This window comes from Protobothrops mucrosquamatus, unplaced genomic scaffold, assembly GCF_001527695.2.
Source record: "Protobothrops mucrosquamatus isolate PMUCROS unplaced genomic scaffold, P.Mucros_1.0 scaffold60, whole genome shotgun sequence".
NCBI lineage: Eukaryota > Metazoa > Chordata > Lepidosauria > Squamata > Viperidae > Protobothrops > Protobothrops mucrosquamatus.
This window is the reverse complement of record NW_015386439.1, coordinates 443,243-453,133: the sequence shown is the minus strand read 5'-3', so window position 1 is coordinate 453,133 and position 9,891 is coordinate 443,243. Positions and strand designations below refer to the sequence as shown.

Genomic DNA, 9,891 nt, shown 5'->3' with positions numbered 1-9,891 from the left:
CCAGCCCAGCCCTGCTTTTCTGCAGGCTCCCTGATCCAGGGCGCCTCTGTAGCTGCTGCTGAGGAAGGCTGCCTGGCCCCCGTTCCTCCGCCAGCCCTGCCTCCCTGAAGGGCCCTGGCCCCACAGATGCCCTGAGCGCTGGGCCAGGCTCCCAGCAGGGACCCCTGCCCTTCCTGGTGGCTGGCCACCCTGGCATTTTTCCCTCAGCCGGATCTCTCCCTTTGGAAAAAGTAGGATCGCCTCCAGCTCTTTCTTTTTGCAAGAGAGTTTTATTTCAAAAGCTGAAAAAGTCAGAATTAAGTTCGGAAGCAAATCAGAATAAAGTTGGACTTGCAGAGCCAACAGCTTTAAAGGGCTCTAGAGATTCACCTCCCTCTCCAGCTACTCTGGCCCCCGTTCCGCCCCCAATCCGCAGGACAAAAGGCCCTTCTTCCTGGGGGCAGGAAGCCCCTTCAACACCCAAGTGCACAGCTGAGCCTCGGACGGGGTGCCCTGTGCCAGCAGCACCTGCTCTGCTTTTCAAGGCACGGGGCCTCTCTTCCCCCATTGACAGCTGGGGGAGAGGGGTGAGGCTGAAGGGTCCACGGCTCCCCAAACTGGGAACCCTCAGATCGGGGAAACATCCTGCTCTGGCATCACAGCAGGCACTTCTGCTGCCCAACTCAGCGGCTCTGTTACCGGGCATGGGCCACGATGGAAAAGATGGGAGCCAGCTACAGCCCTGCAGACCTTGGGTCAAATACTGAAAGTTGCCTCCCCTCAGCCTTCGTAGGTTGTGCCGCAAACTCCCCCTGCAGAGGAGGCCTGGCACCGAGGGGCAGCAGGAGCAGCATCCTCCGTGTGGTTCTTTCGCTCCTTCGCAAGAAGCCGGGATCCGCTCTTCCCCCAGGCAGCGGTGCAAGTCACGGCAGGCCGAAGTTTGGGGGAGAGACTCCAGAGGTGGTCTGCACTGTTCCAAAGGGCGAGTCTTGAGGAGGCACTGGACGGGCCCCGCAAGGCCTGGCCCAGGAGGACTTGAGCGGAGGCGTACAAAAGGGGACTTTGCACTTCCCGGCATCGGGGCCCAGATCCGCTCAGAGGCGCTTGTGGACACCCAGGAAGGCGTTGCAGCAGGGGCAGAAGTGCTGGACGTCCTGCATGGCATCCACGCAGAAGGGGATCAGGCAGCAGCCCAGCCAGCACCTGCGAGAGAAGGCAGAGCTGCAGCGGGCGCAAGCAGAGCACGGCCGGTTCAATCCAGCTGCGCAAGGGAGGGGAAGCTGCCCTGCTGCTCCTGGGCAGGCTGGGACCAACTTACCCCACCAGGGCGAGGCCCCCACAGGAAAGCCAGGCCAGAGCTCCAGGCTGGTAGGAGATCCGGGTCACGATCATCTGGTTGCAGGCAGGACAGTGGATCTGCATGGGGTGCTCAAGAAAGATCAACGGGCCCGGGATGTAAACGGTGTGGACGGGCACTGGGGAGAGAGGGAGAGGCCGGAGGTTCCGAGGTGCCCATCACAGACGCCCCGAGAGCAGCTCCCAGGACCAGCCCAGCTGCAGCCGGACCCCTCCTGGGGGAAGGTCTCCCCACCCCACGCTGGGACTCACCTGGAGGTACCGCTGGAACCGGCTGGGGTTGCATGCCATAGGACTGGGGTGGGAATGGAGGATGGGCCTGGACTGGGAAAGGGGCCGGTGCCCCCTTCACAGGAATTCCCCCTGCAGGAGGGTAGGGATACGGAGCTGGATTACTGGCGCCGGTTGATTCTTCGTAAGACGGTGGAAGAGCTGAGGAAGGAGCAGCCATGTTTCTAGGAGAGAGGCCAAAAGGAAGCTGAGGGGCTTGGCCAGCCCCTAGGAGAAGCAGCCCTGCCAGGGGGAGGGGAGGAGGAGCTGGCAGCTGCTCCTGGACCAACAGCGCTGCCCCAAAGGGGAGAGGAGGAGCTGGCAGTTGCCCCGAGGAGCTCCACTCTTGGACATCTCCCTCTGGCCCACTTCCTCCCCGGGGCTCTTTGCCTGCTTGCCCAGAAAACGGAATTTCCGTTTCCTCTTGCAGGGCTGTTCCTGGAATTAAACTCCTCCCCCTCCCCAACAATACTTACAGATCAGGTCCTTGGGGAGGCTGTGAGTCAGCTGTTACGATTACACAGCCAAGAGATGGGGGTGGGGTGGGGTGAGAAAGACACTCAAGGTAACTCCACCTTGAGCTGGTTTAGTACCAGATGGGAGAGAGCAGGGAATTGGGACAGGCTTTAAGAGTCTGTTTTCACAACCTACAACAATCAGTTGGCTTTCCTGGAATCTCTGCCCTGCCAGTTTCTTAGCCTGGCCTACCTCAAAGGGCTGGCACTCTTGTGCCAAGAATGCTGCCACCCAGAGTGGGCCCTTAACCCGAGATCTCCTTGCTCCACCCAAGGAGAAGGCTGGTGAAACCAGGTGGGGTCACCAGGTGCTTGTCACTCAAACCAGGGTAATGATTCAGAAGAGAGAGGAAGAGCTTCAGAGAGAGATACACACACACAAACAGACACACACAAACATGGTCTCTTGGTCTCAAACTTTTCAAAACCTCATTTGGGGAAATGGATTCTGTAATGTCTGAACAGCCATAACAAAACCCAAATAGCTAGAAATGGGGGGGGGGTGTAACAGGAGTCTCCTTGCTTGACTTCCTCCCCTGGCAGGATGGGGGCAACCCCAGAGCAATGTCCTTGCGGGCTCAGACCCCACCAGCCCTGGAAGTGGCTCCAGGAGGAGTTTGCGAAGAGTTTGCACAACTTCGTAAGTGTGCAAATATGCCTGGTCCAAGGCCAGCCCCCCAACTGCACTGCCTTCCTCTTGGTGACTGACCTCGGCTGCCCTCCTCGTGCGGGGCTCCAAGGGCTTCGCAGGTGTCAGAGAACCAGGCAGGGGCCGAGGGACAAATGGTCAAGACCCACCAAACCGGACCTTTGGCCTGGCAGCCCCAGCCTCTCTGCTTTCCAAGGCTCCTTAGGAAAAGCTGTTTTCTGACTGCCTCTTTTTATTACTGCCAAGAAAACGGCAGGGCTCCAAGCTCCACCTCCCTACAGCTGTGAACTCACTACCATGCCCCCCCCTTCCCCGAAGCCGGGAACTGCCTCTCCCCAGGCTGCTATTCCGCAATGTTTCTGGTTGCCCAACTTTCAGCCTAATTTTCAACACTTCCACGAATGAAGGAAGGGAAGCCACTGCCCCTCCCTGCTCCCACTGACAGTGCAGTTGCCTGCAGCCATGGCCTCCTGTGCCCCTCCCCCACACACACCTCTTTCTCTTCTGGGGGACGTAAGGCCTCTCCCTTCCCCAGCAGAGAGGCCTGGCAGAGAGAAGGAAGTTGCAGGGAGGGAGGGAGGAAAGGGAAGGGGTCCCACTCTTTGCAAGGGGAGCAGCTCCCCACCACCCACCCAGGACCCAGGAGGAAGGGGATGGCACTTCCATCACAGCCAAGCCAGTTGCTGACAGAATTCCTCAAGGGGAAGCAACAACGCACCCACCTGCTGAGGTCCCAGAGTGGCTCTGGAGACGCCCTGGCCCCTGAGAAGCTGGGGGGGGGGCACAGCCAGCCTTTGTGAGGTCAGCAGGAGCCACAACTATGCCAGCCAGAGAGGGCAGCCCCTTTGACTGCCTGCGGGCAAAGCAGCTCATCTGCCTTGGGTCACAACGCTGCCCTGCAGTGTGAACACCTTCACCTCCCGTGTGAGTAATGGTCCCCCACCATGACCGCCTGTCCCATCCCAGCTTATCCCAACTGCCCCTAACAGAGTGCAAGGACTGGCGGTGTGTGTGTGTGTGTGTGCTGTAGCAACGCAGCCTGGAAAGGGAGGACAGGAACCCACTAAATGAGAAACTGCCTTTGGCTTGTTGGCTTCTTTACCAGGGAGAAACCATAACCCATACCCGGCAGAACGGGCCTGTGATTGTGCCAATGAGTCTCACCTGTGCAGCAATTTTCAGGATGCTGGGCTGATAATGAAACTCTGCCAACAGAGTCACTTCTGGTGAGAGAGGCAGCTACATAAATGTGATGACTAAATAAATAAATAAAACAAACCCAGCAGAAGGGAGTGAGTGGAAAGTTTCAGGGCCCAGCCTCTCCAGGAAACCCGAGGCTGGTTCACAAGAAACTCTGCTTCAAAAGGAAAGCCCAGGATACGTGGGACAGAGGTCAGACCTCCCAACTGATGGTCCAACTGAAAGCGTGAAAAGGCCTTTTTCTCTCTCCTTATGGGCCCGGGGGGGGGGGGGCTGGACTAGATGATCTCTAATATCCTTCAGTCCTTGCACTCTGTGATTCTAACCAAGCTCCTGGAACATTTAATATGGCCCCCTGCCCTCTCTCGTGTGTTTTCTTTCGTGTGGCCATTTTGCACCGAGTTCTGGGCCAGTTGGGGGAACACGACCCTCTGTTACCACTGACTTTTAGGGGTTCTGTATGTCTTTTTACTTCAGCCTTCCTCCAAAAAGCACCTTCCAAATGAGTTGGACTAGAACTCCCATCATCTACACGGTACAGTTTTGATTTGGACCCAAACGCAGCCCATGCCAAGATCGTTTTTACAGCTGTAATGGTTTGAGATGAGTTTTCTTGAATTGATTTTTACACAAAATGTTTCATCTGTTTGGTTTTAGCAGGAAGTTCGGCTAAAGCAAGTTTTAAAGCCTCCCCCCCCCTCAACTATCAGCCCCAATTCTCCACGGAGCAGCGCCCGACTTTTGCCCAGGCTTAGAACCGGAAGTGGCGAGCGCTGACTCGCGTGTACCTCGGGGGAGGGGACGAGGCCGAAGGGTTTGTTCGCGCGGCACCCAGGCAAGATCCGGCTGGTTTCCGCAGGGCAAAAATACAATTTGTTTCCTGGAGCCGGAGCGGCGACCTCAGCCAGCCCCACCAAGGGGCCCAGCGGAGCAGGTGGGCGGGCAGGTCCCCGGCCAGGCGCCCCAGCCCTGCAGCCCCGTCCGCCCCGTTCCCCGAGGGGCCCCCGCTTGGGCTCCTAAGCCGGGAACCGGGCGGGGGGGACCGGACGGAGCCTCCCCTCCCCGTCCCTCCCCTCCCCCTGCAGGAGGAGCCGAAGCGCCGCGGCGCCCCCCGACTGGGCACCGGCCACCCGGAAAGGAGAGCCGGGAGCCCCGCAGAAGCAGCCCGCCGTCCCCGCTCCGCCCCGGCCCTGGCGGCCGCCGCCCTTCCGCGCGGGGCTGCTTCGGGACGCTGCGGCGGAGGCAGCACCCCGACCGCGGTGGGGCTCGGACACGCCGGCAGGCAAAGGTCGGCCCGAGGAAAGCCGTCGAGGACGAGCAGCGCCCGCGCTTCGGGAAAGATGCGGCACCGCCTCCCGCCGCCGCGGGGCTCCCGGGACCCTCCCCGCCGCTCCCCGAAGAGGGCGGGAGGGCGAGCGAGCGAGAGAGCCGCCTTACCTGCCGGTCGCCTGGCGCGCGCTTCACCTGCTCGCCGTCGGGCTCTTCCGCTTCGCTTCCAGCGCCCCACCCGCCCTCCAAGGCCCGCCCATGCCGAGGGCGCAGGGCAGGCTTGGCGGGCCGCCGTCCCGGGCAGGAAGCCGAGAAAGAGCCCGCAGCGGCGCTTTGCTGGACCGCCGAGGCGCGGAGCCCTCCTGACCCGCGCGGCGCTTTTCAAAGCGTTCCCGAAGCCCTGAGCGGCCCCGACGGTTCCTCCGCCGCCCCAGCAGCCGCCGAGGGCGCCCGCTTGGGGACCGGCCTGCGCTCCCAAGAGGGAGGGGCGCGCTGGGTCGGGGTGGGGGAGGGGCAGAGCAGCGGTTGTTTGGGTCGGCCATTCTGCCCCCCCCGCCCTTCGCGGCCGTGTCACCCCCGCATTGTGAGATACTGGGTAAACTATAACTCCTTAAACCAGGGCTTGGCCCAAGGAGATGCCCGCAGGGTGGAAGCCCCGCTTATTTCTGACCCGGGCCTGATCCCTTGGAGGGACGGGAGGATCTCCAACCTGGCCCAATCAAGGCTTTGCCCGCAGCCTTTGCTCAGGAAGGCTCCCAGGCCACATGCTCACGGGGGGGGGGTCCCTCCAAGCTCAGCAGCCTTGGCCTCCCGTTGCTAGAGGAAAGGGAGTTTTGGTGCCAGCGTGTGCCAGACCCTGGCATGGTCAAGGGGCCAGGAGTGGAGCCATTGCTTTGCTTAGGGTGCGTTTCAGAGCCAGACACGTCCTCCTTCACTTGGGATACATGCAGATGTGCTCACCTGTTTTGAGCTGGCCTGACCTGAATAGGCCGTCTGGGGGGTTGCTGGCTTCCTTTGGTTCCTCCCGGAGACGTGTCGGAGACACATGGGGGGGCCTCTCTGCTTTGGCAGCCTTCAACAACCGAGGCTCACCTGGACAAACAGGGGGAGGGCCTCTTCGTGGGCAGGATTGCACAGAGAGCAGCCATGCAAGAGACCTGCAGCCTCCTGAGACCAGCAGATTTCTGAATGCGCTGTGTCTCCTGGAACATGTCAACCTGTAGGGGGGATGCGGGGGAGTGAGAGCATCTCATTGTAATTGTGTGGCTTAAAATGGGGCAAGACAGATGGTGCCCCACAATTAAGGGCTCCTTGCCGCCTGCATTCCCCTGCCTTCATTTCCCCACCCCCCATTTTGTTCTTCACACAGTCCTTCCATTTATACTCCCCCCCCACCCTCTTCTCTCACCCCCTCTGCTTTGCTGAGCTCAGAATTCCATAAAAAGATTACCCTGCTAATTAAAGCTGCTGCATTCCTTCTTCCTTTCTTGACAACTGACCTATTTTTTCCTAGCTGGAGCTAGGACCCTGGAGCCAACCCTGCTCCCTCTTGGAAAAAGGCTGGGAAAGGTGAGTGGGGGTCATGCCCACCTCCCCTTCTGCAGATTGTGCTCCCAGAGAGGATGCTGAACTGGGAAGAATGGGGAGGGGTCTGTGGTGGTGGGCTGGCAGGAGAAAGAAGCCTGCAGAGCCCAGGAACAGATGGCCCAGAACATCCTGCAGGTCGAAGGGGGGGGGGAGCCAAGCAGCCTCCTCAACCACTCAAGCCCCTCCTCTCTGAAACTGGAAACAAGGAACTGGCTCCCCAAACACTTGGTGCTCGGTGGGACATCTGAAGAACATTTAGTCCATCTTCCATTGAGCACAAGGATGTAGCCCTTCTGCCACTGTCTTTGCTTAATTCTACTCCAGAGGGCAGCCAGATTGCCTTTGCTTCTCCAGCAGAGGCTGGAAGAGCTGCTACGATGTGGGCTGAAGGGCGCTTCCTTTCCCAACCTGCCTTAAAAGCCAGCTGGGCCCTTCTTGCAGGACACCCGTCATCTTTTGGAGTAGCAGATCAATCCATCTGTGCTCCTTCTAGGTCTCTGAAGTTGCCACTCAATCCTTTTCCATCCTGACAAGACCCAGTAGAAAGCGGTGATGCTGAGGCCTCCATTCTGAGTCAGGGAGCGCTTCCCCTAATGATGCTGCAGAGAGGATAGCTCCCCCCCCCCGGGCCAAGCGCTGAGCTCTGCCACTCAAGGGCCATGGGGGCTCAGCCCAGTTCAGCTTTCGGGGCTTAGTCCAGGAGAGCTGCCCCCAGCTGACATGAGCCCTCAGGTAAATGCTTGGCAGGAGCTTGATCCAAAGCATGGCAGAAGTGGTGGCTTTTATTCCCAGATCTTCCCTCGGGGTGCTTGAAATTCACTTCAGTCAGTGAAATTCACTTCCTTGGCTTCTGATATTCTCTTACCTGTTTGCTAAAGAGCATATATTTGCCAAGAACCTGTGGGATCTTCTTGCAGTCCATTGCATTTCCTGCAGATAAAATACCTTTGGTTTCCTTGTGAGCATCGTGACATGTCAGCCATCTCTAAAAATACTCTGCCTGCAGTTTCCTGCACATGAAATCACAGGGAGGAAGTTGAGGGCTCTCTCGCTCGAACGGCCATGAAGCCCCAGCTCTTTGGGGCCAGGAGCAGCTTTCTTGCCTCCCCTCCCAAAAGAAGGCTGCGCCCCCCCCCCCAGTCATGTTGCCTTCCCAACTGTGTCAAGAAGTTGGATGCAGAGAGGGAATTCTTCCCAGCCTGTTCTGCTGGAGAGAAAAGATAAATAATTTAAGCTTCCATTATGTGAAAAAGCAAAGAGGCCAGGAAGCGTCTCCCATGAGGTCTCTGTCTATGTGAGCAAGTGTGTCCAAGTTCATCATTTGTGTGAGGCCGTAATGTGCAAAACCAGATTTTGCATGACTCCCTTTCTCTCCATGGCTGCCTGGTGTTCTCTGCTGAGAGTGGAGACGTGCAGTTTTAGTCTTTATTTTTTGTTTGTTTTAAATAATATGCCACACTGAGCTTCTTCCATAGTAGCAGTACACGCAAAAATAGGGTAGTATAACAATACAATACAATCCAACGTTAACAGAAAAGCATTTTTAAAAAGTCTTCCTATGGAAGCAAATAAGCCAATCCTTTAAGAAAGATTGAGGAGACGTTGGCAAAAACCCCACAGACTTTGACTGGGCACCCCAAAGAAGGCCCTCCAGGCAATGAGTCTCAAAATGGAGTGCCACTAGGGGAGTCTCCTGCAGATCTCTTTCTTAGATGGGTTGGCAGAAGCTCTGAGCGTGTAGGCAGGGCAAAGTGCTCCTCCTGGAACTTGTCGGTGTAAAAGGTGGGCGAGCAGCAATGGCCCCTCTTCCCGTGGGGAGCAGAGCTGTGGCACAAGCTGCGTGTTCCTTCAAAACAGCATCAAGAGGCCTTAATGGAGGTACATATATGTAAGGTACATATATGGAAGGGAAGCTACAGAGCACGGCTTCCCTGGGCAGAAGGCCACTTTTGTTAACAAACAATCCCGCCACAGGCACAACCCGAGAGTACATAACGGCAGTTCCATCAGTGTAGAGTTTGCAATAACATCTTTCTGGATTTAGAGGCTGCTGGCTTAAGCACTAAGTTTGCTTGACCAGTTTTAGAATGACCACCTACAGTCCTTATTCGAAGGAAGCAGGGAGAACAATCAGTCAGCCGAGGCTCTGCTCTCTGTTTCTTAGAAACAAGAAATATGGATGAGGTATCCTGTTGAAGCAAAACCCAAGATGTCTCCCCTTCCTTCCCAAAGCAGAAGCTGACTCCCCCGCCTTGCCCTCTTCTTTCCAGGGATGAGGACCAAGGACAGCACCAAGTCACCCTCCCCCTCCAGAGAGGGCTCTCCCTGGGCAAGGGAATTGGCACCTCCTGCGGCCTGGTCAGAGGCATCCAAGGCCTGAGCCCCCCCCCCCACACTACCCCCTTTTGCAGACTTCAGGGGCATTGACCGGAGTTCTGGCAATTGCTATAAAGAGTGGAAATGCTTTGAGCCTGGAGAAGGCGGCAGAGTCTGCAAGGTGGGAGTCAGCTGTCCACTCCGAAAGGGGGTAGAGGAGACCCAGGATTTGAACCTTTGGACTAACTTCCAAAGGGGGCACAATTCCTGGGGGTTGAATTCCGGGCAGACGCTTCCTTCTTGTGACTTCCTAATCTTGGGCAGTAAACCTGCTCGAATCTGCTTTGGGAAAGGAGACGGGGATGAAAATCTAATCACTGACTCGCCCTGATACATTTGGGGTGCCCAGTAAATCAGAGAGAGGGGCTCAGACAAATAAAGGTCAGTGCTCGCTGATTAAGAATATTCTTCTGAAACTTATGAGATGAAAAATCCTCTTTCTACATCGCACCCCACACTTAGCCCTCGCGGCCGGGCCGTGCTCGGCGACTCCCCCGGGGCCGGACCGTAGCCCGCCCCGCAGGACGCCGCAAGCCGTCGCTGTCTTCGGCAGAGGCGGGGCGGCCGGGCCGGGCCGGGCCGAGGGAGCCGCCGGAGCCGAAGAGCGGCCGGGCGCAGAGCCGCGGGCCCGAGTCTCGCCGGCCGGTCGGCCACGGGGGGAGGAGAGCGGCGGCGCCGTCCCGGGACGCC

The 9,891-nt window shown here is 58.0% G+C and overlaps 1 protein-coding gene across 2 annotated transcripts; it reads right to left on the bottom strand.

Moving 5' to 3' along the window:
- Positions 1-249: 249 nt before the first annotated feature.
- Positions 250-5,443, bottom strand: LITAF (lipopolysaccharide induced TNF factor). Of its 2 annotated transcripts, XM_015811999.2 has the most exons (4): positions 5,407-5,443; positions 1,588-1,790; positions 1,298-1,454; positions 250-1,182 (listed from the first exon to the last, which is right to left on the bottom strand). In XM_015811999.2, exons 2-4 carry the CDS (start codon positions 1,784-1,786, stop codon positions 1,074-1,076), a joined length of 465 nt encoding a protein of 154 aa, XP_015667485.1. In that variant the 5' UTR covers positions 1,787-1,790; positions 5,407-5,443; the 3' UTR covers positions 250-1,073. The 2 variants fall into 2 exon arrangements, with proteins under 2 accessions (XP_015667485.1, XP_029139188.1); XM_029283355.1 differs by lacking the exon at positions 5,407-5,443 and having other exon boundaries at positions 1,588-1,974.
- Positions 5,444-9,891: the final 4,448 nt, after the last annotated feature.